This window comes from Schistocerca nitens, chromosome 7, assembly GCF_023898315.1.
Source record: "Schistocerca nitens isolate TAMUIC-IGC-003100 chromosome 7, iqSchNite1.1, whole genome shotgun sequence".
Classification (NCBI taxonomy): Eukaryota; Metazoa; Arthropoda; class Insecta; order Orthoptera; family Acrididae; genus Schistocerca; species Schistocerca nitens.
Window position 1 is genome coordinate 633,078,718 of NC_064620.1, and position 24,890 is coordinate 633,103,607.

Genomic DNA, 24,890 nt, shown 5'->3' on the forward strand with positions numbered 1-24,890 from the left:
TAAAAACCAGTTGAGTGCAGAAACAGCATAAGTCCAGATCAAATTTTAAATTTTCCTGAGCCTGTTGAAATTAGGAAATTTCTGCATGACAACAACATAAATGCATGTTCTGACAGAGGAAAAAAAAGTTAAACTATTTGATAATTTGGAGAGTTATGACTTTTTTCTCTCTCCTGAAAAATTTGCAATTTGTGACTGAAGTGGTTTCTGCACTCACTGGTTCAATTGTAAATTAAGTTGTACAGTGGAAACATTGTGCTTATAACACAGTAGAGTCATTGTAAAAGTGATTACATGACTTCAGTAGTTTGAACAAATTGGAGCTCTCTTTCAGCACCCAAATCTGCAGAAGGTTCACAAGTCTACATCTACATCAACATCAAGATGATATGTTATGGTCTAGTGGCACTACACAGCAGGTCCATCACAGCAAATAACTTCAAGAATAACAGCTGCAAGATATTTGCAGGGTAAAAGCCGGCACACATATCATCTGGGTGACACATCATTGATGGAGTGGAACACATAATACCAAAACCCCATCAATTAAACTCCAGGACAAAGCCCTTCTTTTGCAATAGAAACCACACACACATTCACAAAACAATAACACACATAAATATGGCCACTATTTCAATGCACCAAAGACTGACTTGGCATCCAGAGACAGTGGTCATGCGAGTGAGAGTTGTGTGAATGTGTGTGTGTGTGTGTGTGTGTGTGTGTGTGCGTGTGTGTGCGTGTGTGTGTGTGTTTTCTACTTCTGATTGAGAACTTTGTCCAGAAACTGAAATATTTCTAGCATTGTTTTCCACTGTACCTTTCTGTGATTCAGCTTCTCATATTTGTGGAAGTAGAAATCTGCCCTTTCTGTATTGTATGTATGTAACAGCTCATGTAATAACATGGTAAACTGCATGCTACTCAGTAAAAAGTCAAACCTTTTCTATATTCATTCTGGTTTCTATTATGGAAGATGGTAACTCCAACACTTTAGTTTCATGTTGTTTTGTAGTTGGTTTAACATTTTCTCCCTCTGCTGGTAAAATATTTTCATGCTCCTGTGCTTCTGCCGTGTCAGATCTTACATCCATTTTCTTTTTCTTGTGTACTTCAGTCATGCCTTTCTTACGCTTTGCTTCTGAACTGTAATGAATACATAACAACATGCTTATAAATTCCTTGATTAGGGCACTCACTGTTATTAAAATAATTAGCTGTTTTCTTCACTGCTATATACTGAATAGCAGAAGTGTTGAGTCTCTCACCAGGCACACAGAAAATGGAAACTTAGCTAGCTTTCAGACGAATTCTTTAATGAGCTAGGTTACACACACACACACACACACACACACACACACACACACACACACACACTGTGTTGGCTGAACACACAATGCCGGGACAGCAGTTTAACAAGTAGGCTGTGTCAGGTGATGGTGAGCAGAGGGACAGAAGATGCAGGAAGTGGGAGGTAGGATTGGGACATTGACACAAGGGCATTGAAGTCAGAGAGATGGTGTAAAGCACAATGACTATGATGTCGTGGAACGGTTTAGGAGGAGGAAAAGGGCCAACAGTTGATCAACAGATGTGGGTACAGTGTGTTAGCACAAGCTGAGGCCAAGAGAATTAGAGGAACAAAGAATGTGTTGCAAGGACAGGTCCCATCTACATAGTTATAAAAGTCAGTTCTGGGTGAAGGATCCAGATCGGATGGGTTGTGAAGCAGCCATTGAACTTGAGCAAGTTGTGCTTAGCAGTGTGTTCCATCATAGGTGATCAATTTACTTCTTAGGAGGGTGGATTCATTCTGTTGAACAGCAGGCTGATGGTTATGCTCACATAAAATGCTGTGCAGAAATCACAGCAGAGCTAGTGTATGACATAGCTACTTTCAGAGATGACCCTGCCTCTGATGAGATAAGATATGCCAGTGACAGGACTAGAGTAATCTGTACTGGTGACGGTTGGGAAGTTGGTGGGAACCCAGAGTAAGAGGGGTTGGAAGGATTATGGGTAGGGTGTTCTCCTTTTTTGGATACAATGGCAGACAGTTGATACTCTGGTTTAGTTGCTCCAGCCTGAGATGATATAGGGAGAGAAGGGCGGGGGGGGGGGGGGGGGGGCACCTTAGCTGCTCGTTCCTGTAGACTGTGGGAGCATAAGGGGTGTGTGAGGATATGGCACAGGAAATCTGTTGCGGACTAAATTTGAGGGCTATTGCACGTCTGTGAAGACCTCAGACACTGGAGAAGGAAATTTTCATCACTGCAGATATGCCATCTATGAATGACCATGCTGTATGGGAGCGATTTTTGGACTTGCAAAGGGTGAAGCTGTCAAAATTCAGGAGCTGTCGATGACTATTGGGCTTGATATAGACAGAGGAATGAATGGAGTCATCAGAGAGGTGGAAGTCAATGTCACAGAAGGTGGCATATTGGGCTGAGGAGGAGCAGGTGAAGTGAATGGGCAGAAGATGTTGAGGCTCTGAGGAATGGGATAGGGTGTCTTTGCTGTGGGTCCACATGATGAAGGTATCATCAATGAACATAAACCAAACTGTGGATTTGAGGTTTGTGAGGTTAGGAATGTTTCCTCTAGATGGCCTATGAACAGACTAGCATGGGAAGGTGCCATGTGGTTCCCCATGGCTGTACCATGCATTTGTTTATATATTTTCCCCACAAAGGAGCAGTAATTATGTTTGAGGCTGTAATTGATAAGGTGCATAAGGAATAAGGTAATGGATTTGGATTGAGAAGGATGTTGGGAGAGAGAGTGTTTGGTAGCAGCAAGGTCATGGGCACTGGAGACATTAGGTGCAGGGGGATGATGCATACGGTATGGTCAAGAGTTGATGAAGGAAGTGGTTCATGTCGTTAGTGTGAGAGGCTACACTATGAGTGACTGGTTGGAGATGTTGGATGTTTCCTAGCGACATACCATTCCTAATAGACCCCTGCAACATATGTCTGCAACAGTTCAAAAAAGTATCCCTATCCCTAGCTAGAATCCAGTCTCCCATCTTGCTCCTTCAGTGCTGCCTAACACACATGGAATACTCTCCAATGGCCTAACCACAAAAATTCCATTCTCCAGACCCCACCCTCCTTTCATAGGATTTTCAAATTCTACTAGTTCCTATCCCTCAAAATCCTTGTATCACAAAAATCAATCTCCACAGCATAGGCAGCCCTGAGCCACCTCTGCTCTCTCTGTGAAATACTGTTACTGTGCATCTCCAACTCCCTGATCAGCATAACATTACAGGCTATGAGATTGTGACTGTCATTTTTAGTGATCCTGTAACTTATGTTTTATACACATATTCACTCTTAATGTTGCGTTATGTGTAGAAACTGCATACAAAGTACACACATAATTCTTCCAATATGTACAGAAATGCCATCTGCAGTAACTGTGGATAGTTTTTAGGTAAAAATTCTTTTCCCAGGGTTGTTTTTTTCTTTTACCAGTGGTTTAGTCTGTAATTAATGACAAAGATTTTAAGTTGATTGGAAGATCCTTTGGAAACTGCCATTACCTAGAACACACAGCTATGTGCTTATTTCAGAATAAGCAACCACAAAAGAGATTTCTCGATTCATGTTGGTGACATACAGCTGGTACATACAAAAAAAGGTTTGCCAAAGTCTTCAACAGCTTTTTTTAGTAAGAGCAGATAATTTTCAGACGAAAAAAATGGGGAAGGTTCTCCATTTTTTTTGTTTGGCCAGTGATTTAGTCAGTATTTCATGACAAAGATTATATGTTTATTGGAACATTATTTGGAAACTCCCATTATCTTGAACTGTATCTTGAACTGAGGCTCCTGGTGAATTTATCCATGTACTGACTCCATTTTAACTTGTTATCCAAGTGGACCCCCACGAATTTTACACATTGTTCTTCATCCTGTGTATGACCATTAATGTCTTCATATGGTAATAACAGGTCACTAGGCTTGCTTGAAATTGACTAACATGAGTCTTTGTAAGCTTAAGGCTTGAACTCTTAGGTATGAGCTTCTTGTAGGTCTGTTTAGCTATCATCTCAGTTGTGTCTGCTAAGGTTGATTTTGGAACCTGGGTGAATCAATACCAAGTGGTACAGCACTGGATGCTTGACCATCTCAGGAAAATTTTATATTTGCTGGGTGAATTCCCCAATGTTTAAAAGTCACAAAAATATTTTTTTTATTGTTTATTATTTTGAAATGGTGGCCATATTTATTCCAGGCCGCATGAGTTTTTTTCGTATTTGCAAGCATCTACATTTTTTTCAATTATTCATTAGGGGATTGTTCTAAGTCTTTCAGATAAAATGCATTTAGTTCAGCACACTCTGGGCTGAAAATTAACATCATTATCACTTAGCTGAAGGTATTCTTTAATATATGTTTAACAGTTCAAAGTTATCAGCCACAAATTAAAACAACTCAATTTTTGAACTGTAGTTTTCCAAAGAAAGATTAATTCCTCAGCTTTAATATTTTTTCTGCTATTACACTGTATAGTATAGTTACTTTTTCTAGAGAGTGACAATTGGTGACTGTTCCATACTTTGTCCAAGCTGCAGAAACTTTATTTCAGACTTAGAAATATTCCACTGCTTGCCCAGCAGAATAAAACATTGCATTAGATTTCGAATTATTTTGTTGCTTGCTTACCAGGACTGCACTCCTTATTCCAAAGGAACTAATATTGCCAAGTTCTGGAATGAAATTTAAAAGTTACTTTTCAGAATTTTTTTTTTTTTTTTTCAGTTAAGTCAAGTGAAGATGAAACCTTATGTTGTGTAATTCATTTCTGCGATTCTCCATAGAACTTGTACCATGTTTCTGCTGTTATAAAATTACTTCATGTTCATGAGACTGAGAATAAATGTGTTAATGGCTACCTGACTTTCCATGTCAGTTATTTCCACAATACCAGATACAACAGGCAGCACAATGGCAACACCACTCCCCACTACGGTAACCTATCAATCACGCACAATGGCAACACCACTCCCCACCATGGTACTCCATCAACCACAAAGTAATTTTGATTGGCGTATACTACAGTAGATTACAGCCTGTCAGAAATATGCTCTGACTTATTCTTTGGTTAAAAAGATAGTTTATGGATAATTCTATCAAGTCAGCACAAGATTTTAACATTCTGCTAGGAACATCATCCTAGCCAGCAGAATGAATTATTACTTTTTAGTGACCTGATCAATTCTGTACTAGTCTTTGGAGGTGTAATTTTGAAACTGTCTGTCGATAGCTTCAAAGGAAGGAGAGAGGTAGTGGATAAGGTAAAGCTATGAAGGCAGATCATGCCTTGACAGCTCAGCCAATAAGGGTACTGTTTGAAAAAGGCAACATTCCAGGTTTGGGTCCTGGTCCAGCACATGATTTTAATCTGTCAGGAAATTTCAAAACAGTGCAAAACCCACTGTAGAGTGAATAACTGATTCCTTTTACAAATAAAGTGAATGAGACTGAACCCATTATAGATCATTTATAATTTTAACCTGAACTGTACAAATTTCAGTAGTTACACACTGTATCTCAGAAATGAGAATCAAAGTACATAAAGTTATCTAAACTGCTCCATGTATACAAATGCCATATCAGTATTCCCTAGCACTGTGAAGAAGACTATTTGATTAACTGTGTAAAAAATATTGCCAAGGAAAACTCACGGCTTGCACAATGAATTCTATTCAACCTTCAGTTACTGTTTCTGTTATTTCTTTTTCAGTATCCACGCTGTGCTAGACTAGCTACATTATTCATAATCTAGCAAGCAATTAGTCCATTGAGCACAAGAATTTGTAATGCACCACTGCCCATTAAATCTGCAGCACCATAAAGAATCTTGCAACAAAAGTCAAATTGATATGCACAACATGCTTGAATATGCATGCAATTAGTATTTCAGCACTATCACACAAAGTAAATAAGAGTAATGCCATCAACATTGTGTGTACAAAGAAAGAGTGCACAATAGTCTTCTCACTGAGACATTGCATTTTAATGCTGTTTGTTTGTGAAAAGCTCATGTTATGCCTCACATGAGGAGGAGAAATGTCTGCTGGCACATTTTGGGATCCAGCAGTGGCACAAGTTTGGCCTACTGAGACTGTGTTTTGTTACACTGCGATATTGCAGCTTGCATTGATTGAGATTTCACAACTCTCATGTGAATATGGAATATGGTTCACAATAGTGTAATACTTTTAGAGATAGGGCAGCTCATTATGTTAAGTATCCGTTCCTTCATTTGTTAACCAGGAAGTGGTACCAATCAATACATTTTTGTCCTTTTTATACACAAGTGTTCATTTAACAGTGTAACATAACAGACTGAGATTCATGTATTGTAGTATACAATAGTGCCAACGCCCTTGCCGCAATGGTAACACCGGTTCCCACCAGATCACCAAAGTTAAGCGCTGTCAGGCTGGGCTATCACTTGGATGGGTGACCATCCGGTCTGTTGAGAGTTGTTAGCAAGCAGTGTGCACTCAGCCCCTGTATGGCAAAACTGAGGAGCTACTTGATTGAGAAGTAGCGGTTCTGGTCTTGGAAATTGACATATGGCAGGGAAAGCGGTGTGCTGTAATTTATATCCATTACTGATAGAATAGGATTGTCAGGATCAGTAAATAATGCCCTTGAATATCTGAAACTAGCCTTTACAAATAGCTTCAGCTACATGAATATGCCACTCACTTCACCAAAAGAAATAACTTCCATAATAAAATCTTTGAAAACGAAGCATTCTAGTGGTTATGATGAAATATCAACAAAGTTAATTAAGGCATGTTCTTGTGAGTTTAGTACAATTCTAAGTTACTTGTGTAACCAGTCAATTATAACTAGGACATTTCCTGACTGGCTAAAATATGCAGATGTTAAGCCTCTATTCAAGAAAGGGGATAAAGAGATACCATCAAACTACAGACCGATTTCACTTTTGCCAGCATTCTCAAAAATTTTAGAAAAAGTAATGTACAGGCAGCTTCTCAACCATCTGACCACAAAAAACATATTATCAAGAACACAGTTTGGATTTCTGAAGGGTTTTGATATCGAGAAGGCTATTTACACCTACAGTGAAAATGTACTTAATTCATTAAATTACAAATTACAAGCAGCAGGTATTTTCTGTGATTTGTCAAAGGCATTTGATTGTGTGAACCACAACATCCTTTTAAATAAATTAGAATTCTATGGTGTCACGGGCAGTGGTGCAAAATGGTTCAAGTCATACCTAGCTAACAGGAAACAAAGGGTGTCAGTACAAGGGACTAGTGAATTAAGTCATCAGTCATCATCAGAATGGAAAGAAATTACATGTGGTATCCCACAAGGATCCATCTTAGGGCCATTTCTTCTTCTTGTGTACATTAATGATCTCTCATCAGTTACACTGCCAGAAGCAGAGTTCGTTTTGTTTGCAGATGACACAAGTATTGCAATAAATAGTATGTCGAGTGTAGTTCTAGAAAGATCTGATAATGATATTTTCATGGATATTAATAAATGGTTTAAAGCCAACTCTTTGACATTAAACTTTGAAAAGACTCACTACATGCAATTCAGAACCTGTAAGAGGTTTCCACCCAGCATATGCATAAAGTATGAAGAAGGGCAGATAGAAGAGGTTGACAGTATTAAATTCCTGGGATTACAACTTGATAATAAATTCAGTTGGGAGGAGCACACCACAGAACTGCAGAAACGTCTTAAGAAATCTGTATTTGCAATTCGAGTGTTAGCAGACATAGGCGACATAAAAATGAAAAAGCTTGCATACTTTGCCTACTTTCATTCCATAATGTCATACGGTATAATATTTTGGGGTAACTCTTCAAGTCAAACAAAAGTTTTCAGAGTGCAAAAGCGTGTAATACGTATTATTTGTGGAGTAAATTCACGGACGTCATGTAGAAACCTCTTCAAAGAATTGGGTATACTAACCACTACCTCTCAGTATATTTACTCCTTAATGAAATTTGTCCTCAATAATATATCTCTTTTTCCAACAAACAGCTCAGTTCACACATACAATACCAGGAACAAAAATGATCTGCACAAAGACTTAAAAGCACTTACTTTAGTTCAAAAAGGGGTCCACTACTCAGGAACACTCATCTTCAATAATTTGCCAGCAAACATAAAAAATTTAGTTACAAATAAAGATCAAATTAAAAGGAGCCTGAAAGACTTACTAGCGGCCAACTCCTTCTACTCCATAGACAAATTTTTTAATAGAAACAAATGATGTATTGTATATATTCATACTATTAGTATTGTTATTTCAGCTTAAAAAAAAGAAAAGTTGACATGTTCCACATCCATGAGGATCTCCTCAGCATGGATCTATGGAACGAAAAACTAATCTAATCTAATCTAATCTAATGCCCTTCCATATCCACATCAAGTGATGCCTATCGGCTGAGGGTGACACGGTGGCTGGTCAGTACCGCTTGGCCTTCATGGCCTGTTTGGGAGGAGTTTTAGTTTTTAGTATACAATAAATATCCTTGATAAAGATCTCAGTAAACTGTAATTTTTGTGTAAACTCTCATTAGTGTTCAAGTCTGAACTTACACCCATCATTGTATAACTACTTTAGAAACAATATTTAACAATGGAAACCACAGGTAGGAGTTAATCTATGCAAGAGACTACTTTATGAGGATGCTATAAAATGATGAAACTATGTGATTAAGATTTAAACAGTTCTCACATTATTAGTCTTCAGTATTTTTTTTTGCATAAAATAATACAGATTTGGGATGTAAGTTAGCATTAATATAGAAATTTGGAACCTCAATATATTTCAGTGAAAATTTACATATTTTAATCTTAATTGTTAATGATATTATGAAAAGAATAGTTGCTACTCACAATGTAGTGGAGATGCTGCATTGCAGATAGGCACAACAAAAAGACTGCCACAAAATAAACTTTCACCCAACAAGGAGTTTGTCAAAAATAGACAAACACACACAAAGGCACATGTGCACAAACGCAAGTCACACACACATGACCACAGTATCTGTCAGCTGAAGCCAGACTACGAACAGCAGCAACAGCATATGATGGGAGAGGCAGCTGTGTGGGGGTTGGCGCAGGGAGCGGGGGTGGGGGGTGGGGGGTGCTGGGGAGGGGGGGGGGGGGTAGCAGGGTAAGTGTAGGGGTAAAGTGTTGCTGGGGACCATGCAGGGAGAGAGGGTAGGACACCTAGGTGCAATCGGCAGGAGGTTAGGTTGAGGGCGGGGGAGAGAGCAGAACAGCAGAAAAAGAGATAAGAAAAAGACAGGGTGCATTGATGGAATAGAGGGCTGTGTTGTGCTGGAGTGGAAACAGGGAAGGACTAGATAGACCAGGATAATGACTAACGAAGCTTGAGGCCAGGAGGGTCATGGGAACGTAGGATACATTACAGGAAGAGTCCCCACCTGCACAGTTTTGAAAAACTGGTGTTGTTGGGAAGATCTAGATGGCACAGGCTGTGAAGCAACCACTGAAATGAAGAAAGTTGTGTTGAGTGGTGTGCTCAGCAATAGGGTGGTCCAGTTTTTTTTTGGCCACAGTTTGGTCGGTCACTACACATGTGGACAGACAGCATGTTGGTTCTAACGCCCTTGTAGAATGCAGCGCAGTGTTTGCAGCTGAGCTTGTAAATCACATGACTGGTTTCACAGGTAGCCCTGCCTTCAATGGGGTAGGTAAGTTCGTGTTCGAACTGGAGTAGGTGGCGGTTGGAGGATGTATGGGACAGCTCTTGCATCTAGGTCTATTACAGGGATCTGATCCATGAGGCAAGGTGTTGGGAGCAGTGGTTGAATAGGGATGGGCAAGGATTTGTGCAGGTTCTGTGGACAGCGAAATACCACGGTAGGGGATGGGGCACAGGAGGGAGGGGGGGGGGGGGAGAGGCTGAGAAGGATAGTGGCCAGGACATTTCTCATTTCAAGACAAGATGAGAGGTAGACAAAACCCTGGTGGAGAATGTAATTCAGTTGCTCCAATACTGGGTGATACAGCGTTATAAGGGGAATGCTCTTCTGTGGCTGGACTGAGGGACTTTTGGAGGTGAAGGGTGACTGAAAAGGTAAGGCGTGGGAGATTTGCTTTTGTACCAGGTTGGGAGGCTAATTACTGTTGGTAAAGGCCTCAGTAGGACTTCGGTAAATTTAGAGAGGGACCACTCGTTACTGCAGATGCAAAAACCACACTGGGCTGTATGGAAGGGACTTCTTGGTATGGAATGGGTAGCAACTGTTGGAAGTGGAGGTATTGCTGGTGGTTGGTATGTTTGATATGGACAGAGGTAATGATGTAGCCATCTTTGAGGTAGAGGTCAACATCTGGGAATGTAGCATGCTGGGTTGAGTAGGACCAGGTGAAGCAAATGAGGGAGAAGCTTTTGAGGTTCTGTAGGAATGTGGATAAGTACCCTAACCCCCAATCCAGATTACGAATATATCATCAAAGAATCTACGTCAGGTGAGGGGTTTAGGATTCTGGGTGTTTTAGAAGGATTCCTTTAGACAACCCGTGAACAGGTTGGTATAGGTGGTGCCATTCATGTGGTTATAGCTGTACCCCGGATTTGACTGTAGGTAATGCCTTCCAAGGAGAAGTATTTGTGGCTGTGGATATAGTTGGTCATGACGACAAGGAAGGAGGTTCTTGGTTTGCAGAGCAGAGATTCTCTCAGTGGCGGCACAGTAATCACCCACAATGGGGTGTCCTGGGTGGTTGGGTTTATGGACTTTATGAGGCATGCAGAAAGTAGGAGTGTGAGGAGTGGTAGGGTTGAGGAGAGAGCTGGACTCTGGAGAGAGGTTTTGAGATGGGACTAAGGATTTGAGGAGAGACTGGAGACCCTGCTGGATTTCTGTTATGGGGTCACTGGGTCAGGGCTTGTAGGTGGATGTATCTAACAGCTGGCAGAGTCCTACTGCCAGGTAATGTGGTGTCACCGCTAGACACCACACTTGCTAGGTGGTAACTTAAATCGGCCGCGGTCCTGTAGTACATGTCGGACCCGCGTGTCGCCACTGTGTAATCGCAAACCTAGCGCCACCACATGGCAGGTCACAAGACACGGAATAGACCTCGCCCCAGTTGTACGGAAGACATAGCTTGCGACCAGACGTACGAAGCTTTCCTCTCATTTGCCGAGAGACAGATAGAATAGCCTTCAGCTTAGTCCATAGCTACGACCTAGCAAGGCGCCATTTGTATCAGTGCTTATAGCGTACTAATATTCAAGAGAGATGTATTCCAACAAGAGAATAAAGTTAAGTATTATAAAACTACGTACTTTTCTTTAGTGCATTAATAAGTCTCCTGTTCCAGAACTTCAAGCCCGTCTGCGTTAGTTTAGCGTGCACCTAGCTACCTCATTGTGTCTATGCTGTATGAACTAGACACAACATTATTTGGCGCCGAGGAGTGGTGCCGCGCCCACGTTGCATTGATTGTACTTTGCTCTGATTTACTTGTGTCATGGCTTCACCACAATCTCCAGATGTAATGTCCGAATTTTTTCGCTTGCAGAATCAGCAGACGCAGGCGTTATTGGAAGCCCTTGGACAGCTCGTCCAGGGTCAACGTGCGCTGCAAACCGATGCGGCAGCCGCCGCTTCTTCGCTATCGCTGCCTCCAAACGCTGTTGCACCTCCGTTTCGTAGTTTTGACGCAGCTCAAGAGTCGTGGACTGAATGGTCCCGACAATTTGCCTTCCATCTAGCAGCCTACAGAATTCAAGGTAATGAGCGGCAGCCGTTTTTGCTTTCTTGTGTCGGTGTGTCTACCTACCGTGTGATAGTGAAATTGTTTCCCCGACGCGACGTAGCAACTCTGTCCTACGACGAAATTTTGTCTGCTTTAGATGCCTATTTCAAAGAAACAGTAAATGTAGTTGCAAAACGGTATACGTTCTTTCGTACAAAACGTACGGCCGGTCAGACTAATAGGGAGTGGGTTGCAACTTTGCAAGGACTTAATAGGGAGTGTGCCTTTGAATGTGACTGTGGACTTCCTTATTTAGACACTTTGGTGCGTGATGCAATAGCACAGAACGTTTCTGATGTTCGCATAAGGGAACAGATTTTGAAACTAGTTAATCCCTCCCTTCAACAAGTGATAGACATATTGGATAGCCAAGACACACTTGACTTTGCTCAGGACTCATTTGAAACTTCGCCAGCCGTGTGTCACATTAACCGGCCCGCCGGCCGCGCTGCCCGGGACGCTACACGGCCCTCGCGCCCGTCCGCACAGCAGCGGCAGCCTACCTTGCAAACACGTGCGCCGCATAAGCCAGCAAATGCAGTGAAATCATGCCCGCGGTGTGCAACTCGACATTCGCGTGAAAATTGCCCGTCACGCCAAGCTATTTGCTTTTACTGCCAAAAGAAAGGACATGTTCAAAGCGTTTGCCAGAAAAAGCTTAGATCAGCCAATCACAATAATTCCAGGCCTTTTGCTTCGCGCCGGAATCAAACCCAGGACAACCAGGCTCGTGGACCTTCACCCATGGACATTCATGTAGTTCATTCCCACCCGTCCAGTGACACTTTAGCTAACAGTGACTGTGTTCGTCCCACCAAAAGTGTGCGTCGACGTCGCCGAAAATCCCGTACAGTCGCAAGTGCTTCTGTACCTGTATCAGTTCAAATTGCACGTGACAGTCGCTCTTGTCGTCAGCAGGACAATAAACTTTTTGTGGACTTAGACTTTGAAGGCACAGTGATACCATTCCAGCTCGATACCGGAGCTGCAGTTTCATTGCTCAATCACGACATGTACAAACGACTGGGCAAACCGCCATTGCGTGCCGCAAATGTTAAGTTACATAGTTACTCAGGACAGCAGATCCCTGTATTAGGACAGTGCAGCCTTATTGCAACATACAAGGGACAAACGACACTTGTGTCATTTTACGTTCTTCGTTCTTCTGGTGCAGTGAACTTGTTTGGTTTAGATTTGTTTCAATTATTTAATTTGTCTATAGTAAATCAGGTCCTATCAGTGAATCAGACTGTGCCTTCCGCCAGTGTTTCTAGTCTTTGTGAAGAATTTGCAGACATTTTTGCACCGGGCCTTGGTTGCGCTAAGAACTATGAAGCACAATTGGAACTGAAAGACAACGCGCAACCGAAATTTTTCAGAGCGCGCAATGTTCCCCACGCATTGCGTGATGAGGTCGCAAGAACATTACACGATTTAGAATCTCAAGGTGTAATTGAACGTGTGCAGGCTTCTCTCTGGGCCTTACCCTTAGTAATTTTGCCGAAACCTTCCGGAAAACTGAGACTTTGTGTGGACTTCAAGGCAACTGTGAATCCACAACTTGTGACTGCTACTTTTCCTTTGCCCCGCCCGGAAGATCTTTTTGACAAACTGTGCCCGGGTAAATATTTTTCAAAATTGGACCTAGCAGATGCGTACTTGCAAATACCGGTGGACGAAGAATCCCAGCGCGTCTTAGTGGTTAACACGCATCTTGGCTTGTATCGCTTCAAAAAATTGCACTTGCATTGTTTTAGCAATATTTCCAAACAGGTTTGTGCCGCGCGCTTCTTCCATTTCAGCTCCGCTTCATCGCTTACGCCGTAAAGGTGTTCCGTTCGTCTGGACGACGGAATGCGAACGCGCCTTTCGCCAGTTGAAATCGGCGTTACTTTCAAATACTTGCCTTACGCCATTCGATCCCCGAAAACCCCTTTTGTTGATGGTAGATGCATCGGATTTCGGGATCGGTGCTGTGCTTGCGCACAAAGATGGCTCGCATGATCGCCCTATTGCCTTTGCGTCCAAATTGCTCTCATCTGCGCAACGAAATTGTTCACAAATAGAGAAAGAAGCTTTAGCTCTCGTGTTTGGTGTTACCAAGTTCCATGACTTCTTGTATGGTCGTCACTTTACAATCATCACGGACCACAAACCTTTGACATCGCTTTTTCATCCGAACAAACCTGTACCTCCACGTACAGCGCAGAAATTCATTCGCTGGTCACTTTTTCTCTCGCAGTACCGCTACGATATCTTGTATCGGTCCACTGCTAAGCACGGAAACGCTGATGCGTTGTCCCGTTTGCCTGTTGCTGAGGATAAAGCATTCGATTCTTCCGAACTTGCTTGCATGTTCATTGATTCGGAAACCGATGACGTGGTCGAATCGTTTCCGATTGATTTTCGTCGTGTCGCTACAGCCACAGCTGCTGACCCTGTCCTTGCTACTGTTTTGCGTTTTGTTGCTACGCAATGGCCCTTGTCAAAGTCGCGGATCGAGGATCCTTTGGTTCGCCGTTTTTTTGCTCACAAGGAGAGACTTTTTGTCTGACGTGGTGTTTTGTTGTTGCGTTCCGATAATGATCAATCCCGAGTCGTAGTCCCACGTTCGTTACAGTCCTCTGTCTTAAAGCTTCTTCACCAAGGACATTGGGGTATAGTGCGTATGAAACAACTTGCTCGTCAGCACTGTACTTGGTTCGGAATCGATGCTGCGATTACGAATATGTGCTCCTCTTGTGTGGCGTGTGCGAACAACACTCCGCACCGCCGCGGAAGTTCTTTGCATGGCCGAAAGCCACTTCCCCTTGGCAACGCTTGCACATCGATTTTGCTGGTCCATTCTGGAATGCTCGATGGTTGGTTGTGGTCGATGCTTTCAGTAATTTTCCTTTTGTTGTCCGGATGTCTTCCACGACGTCTTCTGCCACAATCCACGCCTTGTCTGCTATCTTTTGCATTGAGGGTCTTCCGCAGACTATTGTTTCCGACAATGGCCCACAATTCATGTCCGCAGAATTCCAGTCATTCTGCAAGGCCAATGGTATTCAACATCTGACATCCGCGCCGTTTTCGCCTCAGTCAAACGGTGCCGCTGAACGATTGGTCCGGACTTTCAAGTCACAGATGTTGAAATTGGAAGAGTCGCATTCTCGGGAGGACGCTTTGTTGCTCTTTTTGTCTTCGTATCGCTCTCAGCCCCGCGATGGTCGCTCGCCGGCTGAGTTGCTCCATGGTCGTCCTCATCGCACCCTGATGTCTTTGCTGCATCCGCCGCATCAGGTTCCTGTGCAGCGGCAGACTCCTGTTTTTGCTCCTGGCGACGTTGTCTATTATCGCAATTATCGCGGTTCACAGCGTTGGCTCGCAGGGCGCATTCTTCGCTGCCTCGGCCGCGCGATGTAATTGGTTTTGGGGGCCTCTGGTGAGGTGCGTCGGCATCTCAATCAGCTGCGCCTCTGTCGTCGCCTGGGTTCTGCCGCTCCCCGTCTGCTTTCAGCGACGGAGCCGTCAGGTCGGCGCCTTGGGGACCCATCTACTGGCTCGCCTCATCCCCAGGTGTTACCGACGCTGCCTTCCATTTTGCCCCATGGCGTCGCGCCGCCGCCGCAGCAGCCGCCGCAGCCGCCGCCGGCGCCGCCCGCAGTGGACGCGTCGCTGCAACCGCCTGGCGCCTCCCTGGGTCACGCGCCGCCGCTCGCTTCCTGGGACCAGCCGTCCTCCGCCATGGACCTCTTGCCCGCTCCGGACCAGATGTCGTCTTCGCCCGTCGGGTGTTCCGACCACATGGAGGTCGACCCTTCGGCCCCTCTTGTCTCATTACGTGCGCATACACCTCATGTTGACGTGCACCCTGGACTAGGTTTGCAGGCGTTTCCTAGCTCCCCTCGGACCGAATGGCCGGGTGCGGGTGGCACGGCCTCGCCTGTTGTTAGGCTCCCCACCTCATCGCCTACGTCAACATGGGGTCCTCCCCACGGCGGGCGGAAGCCTTATCTCACGACCGTTCGCCGATTTGCGGGGGAGGAATGTGGTGTCACCGCTAGACACCACACTTGCTAGGTGGTAACTTAAATCGGCCGCGGTCCTGTAGTACATGTCGGACCCGCGTGTCGCCACTGTGTAATCGCAAACCTAGCGCCACCACATGGCAGGTCACAAGACACGGAATAGACCTCGCCCCAGTTGTACGGAAGACAATGCTTGCGACCAGACGTACGAAGCTTTCCTCTCATTTGCCGAGAGACAGATAGAATAGCCTTCAGCTTAGTCCATAGCTACGACCTAGCAAGGCGCCATTTGTATCAGTGCTTATAGCGTACTAATATTCAAGAGAGATGTATTCCAACAAGAGAATAAAGTTAAGTATTATAAAACTACGTACTTTTCTTTAGTGCATTAATAAGTCTCCTGTTCCAGAACTTCAAGCCCATCTGCGTTAGTTTAGCGTGGACCTAGCTACCTCATTGTGTCTATGCTGTATGAACTAGACACAACATTATTTGGCGCCGAGGAGTGGTGCCGCGCCCACGTTGCATTGATTGTACTTTGCTCTGATTTACTTGTGTCATGGCTTCACCACAATCTCCAGATGTAATGTCCGAATTTTTTCGCTTGCAGAATCAGCAGACGCAGGCGTTATTGGAAGCCCTTGGACAGCTCGTCCAGGGTCAACGTGCGCTGCAAACCGATGCGGCAGCCGCCGCTTCTTCGCTACCGCTGCCTCCAAACGCTGTTGCACCTCCGTTTCGTAGTTTTGATGCAGCTCAAGAGTCGTGGACTGAATGGTCCCGACAATTTGCCTTCCATCTAGCAGCCTACAGAATTCAAGGTAATGAGCGGCAGCCGTTTTTGCTTTCTTGTGTCGGTGTGTCTACCTACCGTGTGATAGTGAAATTGTTTCCCCGACGCGACGTAGCAACTCTGTCCTACGACGAAATTTTGTCTGCTTTAGATGCCTATTTCAAAGAAACAGTAAATGTAGTTGCAAAACGGTATACGTTCTTTCGTACAAAACGTACGGCCGGTCAGACTAATAGGGAGTGGGTTGCAACTTTGCAAGGACTTAATAGGGAGTGTGCCTTTGAATGTGACTGTGGACTTCCTTATTTAGACACTATGGTGCGTGATGCAATAGCACAGAACGTTTCTGATGTTCGCATAAGGGAACAGATTTTGAAACTAGTTAATCCCTCCCTTCAACAAGTGATAGACATATTGGATAGGCAAGACACACTTGACTTTGCTCAGGACTCATTTGAAACTTCGCCAGCCGTGTGTCACATTAACTGGCCCGCCGGCCGCGCTGCCCGGGACGCTACACGGCCCTCGCGCCCGTCCGCACAGCAGCGGCAGCCTACCTTGCAAACACGTGCGCCGCGTAAGCCAGCAAATGCAGTGAAATCATGCCCGCGGTGTGCAACTCGACATTAGCGTGAAAATTGCCCGTCACGCCAAGCTATTTGCTTTTACTGCCAAAAGAAAGGACATGTTCAAAGCGTTTGCCAGAAAAAGCTTAGATCAGCCAATCACAATAATTCCAGGCCTTTTGCTTCGCGCCGGAATCAAACCCAGGACAACCAGGCTCGTGGACCTTCACCCATGGACATTCATGTAGTTCATTCCCACCCGTCCAGTGACACTTTAGCTAACAGTGACTGTGTTCGTCCCACCAAAAGTGTGCGTCGACGTCGCCGAAAATCCCGTACAGTCGCAAGTGCTTCTGTACCTGTATCAGTTCAAATTGCACGTGACAGTCGCTCTTGTCGTCAGCAGGACAATAAACTTTTTGTGGACTTAGACTTTGAAGGCACAGTGATACCATTCCAGCTCGATACCGGAGCTGCAGTTTCATTGCTCAATCACGACTCGTACAAACGACTGGGCAAACCGCCATTGCGTGCCGCAAATGTTAAGTTACATAGTTACTCAGGACAGCAGATCCCTGTATTAGGACAGTGCAGCCTTATTGCAACATACAAGGGACAAACGACACTTGTGTCATTTTACGTTCTTCGTTCTTCTGGTGCAGTGAACTTGTTTGGTTTAGATTTGTTTCAATTATTTAATTTGTCTATAGTAAATCAGGTCCTATAGGTGAATCAGACTGTGCCTTCCGCCAGTGTTTCTAGTCTTTGTGAAGAATTTGCAGACATTTTTGCACCGGGCCTTGGTTGCGCTAAGAACTATGAAGCACAATTGGAACTGAAAGACAACGCGCAACCGAAATTTTTCAGAGCGCGCAATGTTCCCCACGCATTGCGTGATGAGGTCGCAAGAACATTACACGATTTAGAATCTCAAGGTGTAATTGAACGTGTGCAGGCTTCTCTCTGGGCCTCACCCTTAGTAATTTTGCCGAAACCTTCCGGAAAACTGAGACTTTGTGTGGACTTCAAGGCAACTGTGAATCCACAACTTGTGACTGCTACTTTTCCTTTGCCCCGCCCGGAAGATCTTTTTGACAAACTGTGCCCGGGTAAATATTTTTCAAAATTGGACCTAGCAGATGCGTACTTGCAAATACCGGTGGACGAAGAATCCCAGCGCGTCTTAGTGGTTAACACGCATCTTGGCTTGTATCGCTTCAAAAAATTGCACTTGCATTGTTTTAGCAATATTTCCAAACAGGTTTGTGCCGCGCGCTTCTTCCATTTCAGCTCCGCTTCATCGCTTACGCCGTAAAGGTGTTCCGTTCGTCTGGACGACGGAATGCGAACGCGCCTTTCGCCAGTTGAAATCGGCGTTACTTTCAAATATTTGCCTTACGCCATTCGATCCCCGAAAACCCCTTTTGTTGATGGTAGATGCATCGGATTTCGGGATCGGTGCTGTGCTTGCGCACAAAGATGGCTCGCATGATCGCCCTATTGCCTTTGCGTCCAAATTGCTCTCATCTGCGCAACGAAATTGTTCACAAATAGAGAAAGAAGCTTTAGCTCTCGTGTTTGGTGTTACCAAGTTCCATGACTTCTTGTATGGTCGTCACTTTACAATCATCACGGACCACAAACCTTTGACATCGCTTTTTCATCCGAACAAACCTGTACCTCCACGTACAGCGCAGAAATTCATTCGCTGGTCACTTTTTCTCTCGCAGTACCGCTACGATATCTTGTATCGGTCCACTGCTAAGCACGGAAACGCTGATGCGTTGTCCCGTTTGCCTGTTGCTGAGGATAAAGCATTCGATTCTTCCGAACTTGCTTGCATGTTCATTGATTCGGAAACCGATGACGTGGTCGAATCGTTTCCGATTGATTTTCGTCGTGTCGCTACAGCCACAGCTGCTGACCCTGTCCTTGCTACTGTTTTGCGTTTTGTTGCTACGCAATGGCCCTTGTCAAAGTCGCGGATCGAGGATCCTTTGGTTCGCCATTTTTTTGCTCACAAGGAGAGACTTTTTGTCCGACGTGGTGTTTTGTTGTTGCGTTCCGATAATGATCAATCCCGAGTCGTAGTCCCACGTTCGTTACAGTCCTCTGTCTTAAAGCTTCTTCACCAAGGACATTGGGGTATAGTGCGTATGAAACAACTTGCTCGTCAGCACTGTACTTGGTTCGGAATCGATGCTGCGATTACGAATATGTGCTCCTCTTGTGTGGCGTGTGCCGAACAACACTCCGCACCGCCGGGGAAGTTCTTTGCATGGCCGAAAGCCACTTCCCCTTGGCAACGCTTGCACATCGATTTTGCTGGTCCATTCTGGAATGCTCGATGGTTGGTTGTGGTCGATGCTTTCAGTAATTTTCCTTTTGTTGTCCGGATGTCTTCCACGACGTCTTCTGCCACAATCCACGCCTTGTCTGCTATCTTTTGCATTGAGGGTCTTCCGCAGACTATTGTTTCCGACAATGGCCCACAATTCATGTCCGCAGAATTCCAGTCATTCTGCAAGGCCAATGGTATTCAACATCTGACATCCGCGCCGTTTTCGCCTCAGTCAAACGGTGCCGCTGAACGATTGGTCCGGACTTTCAAGTCACAGATGTTGAAATTGGAAGAGTCGCATTCTCGGGAGGACGCTTTGTTGCTCTTTTTGTCTTCGTATCGCTCTCAGCCCCGCGATGGTCGCTCGCCGGCTGAGTTGCTCCATGGTCGTCCTCATCGCACCCTGATGTCTTTGCTGCATCCGCCGCATCAGGTTCCTGTGCAGCGGCAGACTCCTGTTTTTGCTCCTGGCGACGTTGTCTATTATCGCAATTATCGCGGTTCACAGCGTTGGCTCGCAGGGCGCATTCTTCGCTGCCTCGGCCGCGCGATGTAATTGGTTTTGGGGGCCTCTGGTGAGGTGCGTCGGCATCTCAATCAGCTGCGCCTCTGTCGTCGCCTGGGTTCTGCCGCTCCCCGTCTGCTTTCAGCGACGGAGCCGTCAGGTCGGCGCCTTGGGGACCCATCTACTGGCTCGCCTCATCCCCAGGTGTTACCGACGCTGCCTTCCATTTTGCCCCATGGCGTCGCGCCGCCGCCGCAGCAGCCGCCGCAGCCGCCGCCCGCAGTGGACGCGTCGCTGCAACCGCCTGGCGCCTCCCTGGGTCACGCGCCGCCGCTCGCTTCCTGGGACCAGCCGTCCTCCGCCATGGACCTCTTGCCCGCTCCGGACCAGATGTCGTCTTCGCCCGTCGGGTGCTCCGACCACATGGAGGTCGACCCTTCGGCCCCTCTTGTCTCATTACGTGCGCATACACCTCATGTTGACGTGCACCCTGGACTAGGTTTGCAGGCGTTTCCTAGCTCCCCTCGGACCGAATGGCCGGGTGCGGGTGGCACGGCCTCGCCTGTTGTTAGGCTCCCCACCTCATCGCCTACGTCAACATGGGGTCCTCCCCACGGCGGGCGGAAGCCTTATCTCACGACCGTTCGCCGATTTGCGGGGGAGGAATGTGGTGTCACCGCTAGACACCACACTTGCTAGGTGGTAACTTAAATCGGCCGCGGTCCTGTAGTACATGTCGGACCCGCGTGTCGCCACTGTGTAATCGCAAACCTAGCGCCACCACATGGCAGGTCACAAGACACGGAATAGACCTCGCCCCAGTTGTACGGAAGACATAGCTTGCGACCAGACGTACGAAGCTTTCCTCTCATTTGCCGAGAGACAGATAGAATAGCCTTCAGCTTAGTCCATAGCTACGACCTAGCAAGGCGCCATTTGTATCAGTGCTTATAGCGTACTAATATTCAAGAGAGATGTATTCCAACAAGAGAATAAAGTTAAGTATTATAAAACTACGTACTTTTCTTTAGTGCATTAATAAGTCTCCTGTTCCAGAACTTCAGGCCCGTCTGCGTTAGTTTAGCGTGCACCTAGCTACCTCATTGTGTCTATGCTGTATGAACTAGACACAACAGGTAATCCTTGTCCCTCAAAACAACGGTGGTGGAGCCTTCGTTAGCAGGTGGTCAGGATCAGTTTTTAGGTGGTAGACTGTGATTCTCTCTGCGGATGTAAGGTTAGTTTGCATGTTGAGGAATTTGGAGAATGATGGTGAGGGGAGGAGATTCAAGGTTAAGAAATTCTGGAAAGTTAATGGGGTGATTTGGGGGCAGTGGGGTTGGTTCATGGCTGGATGGAGGAGTAAACTAAGTCAGCCAGGATACAACATTGGTCTTTAGTTGAGTCTTATTTTCTTTACTCACTTTTCCCAGTCCTAGTGTATAGCCCTTTTACTCATAACGTTTTGTTATTATGCTTCGTATTGTGTGGATATGAAGTTCTGTCTTATACATGTACATTGTTATTCCTGTTGTGTTTATCATTTTAAGCCTAACTATGCTTTTTGCAATAAGATGCTTTTGGTCTGCAAGGATGAGTTTATATATAGGTACCAATCCAAGCAATTTGCATCATTCTCCTTCCACACCTCACTTCTCATTGTTTTACTGCTCAATTTTTAGATATATTTTTATATATCATCTGTAAACTTTGTTTTAATTGAATTTTTATCTTATGTCTCCTTAGTCTGTCACACTCACTTTTAGGCATTTTTACCAGTTCCCCAGATCTGCATGTTATTTTATTACTCTAGTACATATTGATCTTGTGAACCACACTTACATAAGCGGGCAGACCAGTCAACTCTCATTTCCTGCTCTTTTGCAGCTATTTACTTTGGTCCCCTACCTCACTGGCTCCTACATCAGTTGCTTTCACCATTGTGGTCAGCTGGCTTCTGGGCCATGTGCACTAATCACTTCTATGTCGTGCTGTCCAAGTGGGTGCTGTAGTTGCTGGTCCTACGTGTGAGTTTTGTTACTTATTTATTTACAGTATTATGGAGTTCCTTTCTGTCCAGAATCCTCCCCAAAGCTTGCATTTTTGTTCCCGTTCCATGTGTTTGTTTGATATGGGTGTGACCCCTAATGACTCACTGGCCTAACCACCACATATCTGCGTCTTCATAATTACTCGCATGTGAGCACACCACTTTCCGCAACTGTAGCTTTCATTTTTTAGTATCTCAAGCGCACAGTACTTGTACATTAGGTGGCCCCTCCTATTGTTTGCGGTTGTTGGCACCTGAAGATGACACTTTAAGATACGAAATCAGTCATGGAAAAATATTTACAAAATTGCTAGTAATTGAAGTGGATTTTTATTCTATAAATATGTTCCTCAGTTCCAGATGTTCGAATGATCAGATATTCTGATACTAGATATTCTGGTCTGGAAGTGTTTAACGTTTTCCACTTACTGGTCAGTGATAAGTTTCAACTTACCTCTCCACTGTGTGACCTTCTGATCTCTTATTTCCACTTGTTTTTGAATGTTTTGATTCTACATTTTGTGAGGATGATTTCTTCATAGAAGGCTCTTTGCTCTCTCGAATCTTGTGTTCCCGGGAAGAAGTCTTTGATTGTGTTCCTTTCTTATCACTTGGTTTCTTTTTTCCTTCATCCTGGAAAGATATAACTTGCTGTTAATCTAACGTACTATAGGAACTATAAAGAAACATATTACCATAAACAAGAATGACAAGTTGTGCACAGTCAAAACAGGCTACGCAGGCCTCACACACTCACACACACACACACACACACACACACACACACACACAACTATCCAAAAAAGGAAAAAATATAAAGGTATGCTACCACTTATTGTAGATGAAAGACGCCACACTTCTACACCTTATTCATGACTGCAGGTACTCCATTTGCCCTCGTAAATATGTCGTCCTCATCCCAGGGTCTGGGAGATTGATCTCTAACCTCCCCCAACACACCTCTCTTTCCTACCACATGAAGGCATTAAGAGTTCTGAAAGCTAGGATAGCTTTTGTACTTTTATACCTGTCTATTGGCATAACTGGGATTTCATCTCCTGAAAGTAAGTACTAGCCAACCTTGTACTTTCAGCTCCCTCAGGTGCAATCTCATAAATATCAAAAAAAATCTTTAAAATTTAATTTTTGTCCTTTATTTTCATTTCATGTGAATTAAAGACAAAACATGAATATATGAAATAAATACATGTGGATTTACACATTAAAATTCTAGCTTTTTCTAACCTCTCCTCAGCCTCTCAGTGATAGTTTTAACCAAAGAGCAAATATTTTAGGACTGGAAGAGCAATGTAAAGGTGAAAAAGTGCCAAAGAAGAATCAATTAGCTGCACTCCTTATTGACTATTATAAGGTACAGATGGCAATAATGTAAATATTGGTTTAGAGGACACCAGTCTCTCATTTACATTAGTCTGAGACAGTTTCAGTGACTTGGTACCAAAAAGATGGGCAGAAAAAGACATGTAGGAATGAGGAAATAATTTTAGAAACATTGTTCACGAGTCTTTGCTACGATGTTGTTTTTCCAAGAATTATTTTAAGAATTCTTGAGATGAAAAAATGTGTTTTCAGTATAAGAAGCGAGTTACATGTTTACTTCAAGCAGTGTCTGAGTGTTATTGGTAAATGCTATCTTGCGAACCCCCTACAAAATTAAACATTACGCCATATTGATCAGACGAAAATGCTGAGTTTAGTTCTATAAGACCAACTGAAGAAAATATAATAATCACCAGCCTGTGTTGGTCGCCAAATGGAGATATAAATGTATTTTTTGAACATTTTGTATTAGTGGTTATGAGACTTTTTAAGTTTAGAACAAAGTTTATTGCCTGTGGAGATTTTAATATTGAAGTGGGAGATTCAAAGCAACAAGACTCCAGAACATTTTTTAATATTTTAAGATCTTTAAACTTAGATTGCACAAACAAGTGTCCTACTTGTAATGATGCATGTCTAGAAAATATTATTGTTAAGTTACAAAGAGAGGAATATGTAACGAACCTGGCTGATGGAGTAATTTCAGATCATACTCCATTGTTTTTAACACTTTACCATAAGCAACCAACATAGTCAAATGAATCTAGTGTGGTACAGATAAGAGGTCAAAGAGAGGACCACAATGCGTTATTTATTGACAAGTTAAAGAAAAAAAACTGGGACTCTGTTTATCAGTGTCAAACAAAAAAAAAAATTGGAGCTGAATATGATTTTCCTGACTTTTTTAATTAAATATAGAGACTTATGGCTTTCATGTTCCCATTAGAAAAATTATCTCCTCAAATAAATGTAAAAATACAAAAACTGACTGGTATACAAGAGAAATATCAGAAATTAGAGAAAACATGCTCATACAGTATTAAATATATAAAAGCAGGAATAACTGGGGGACTGAACAGAGGGATCTGGATTAGGGTGCTTACCTTAGAAGTAGAAAGTATTACAAAACTAGGCTCATACAACAAAAAAATGTGAAAGGTATACAGAAGGTGCTCCAAATAAGTGTAAGGCAATATTGGGAAGTTATCAGACAAGATAATTCTTCCAGCCAGAAACCTCAAACGCAGCTTGATCCAGAAGAATTGAATGACTGCTTTGTCACATCATCAGCCAGATAATCAGAGGCAAAATTAAGGCCAGAGAACATTTGCAAGGGGTATGATTGGTCCCCAGCTGTCTGAAGGGCCTTTCTTTGTAAAATTTAAAATTTTCCCAGTGAATCAACTGTTCAAAAAGATTTCGGGCCTGCAGCTGGTCGTCAACCAGCTGCAAGCCCGAAATCTTTT

General features: G+C 44.0%; 1 protein-coding gene across 1 annotated transcript in view; it reads right to left on the reverse strand.

Moving 5' to 3' along the window:
* LOC126194656 (TRAF3-interacting protein 1) overlaps positions 1 to 24,890 on the reverse strand; it is a 260,931-nt gene that overhangs the window by 99,273 nt on the left and 136,768 nt on the right. Inside the window, exons 5-6 of the mRNA XM_049932847.1 lie at positions 22,538 to 22,716; positions 942 to 1,146 (exon numbers count right to left, since the gene is read on the reverse strand). Coding sequence (XP_049788804.1) covers positions 942 to 1,146; positions 22,538 to 22,716 — 384 coding nt within the window. The remainder of the gene's footprint in view (positions 1 to 941; positions 1,147 to 22,537; positions 22,717 to 24,890) is intronic.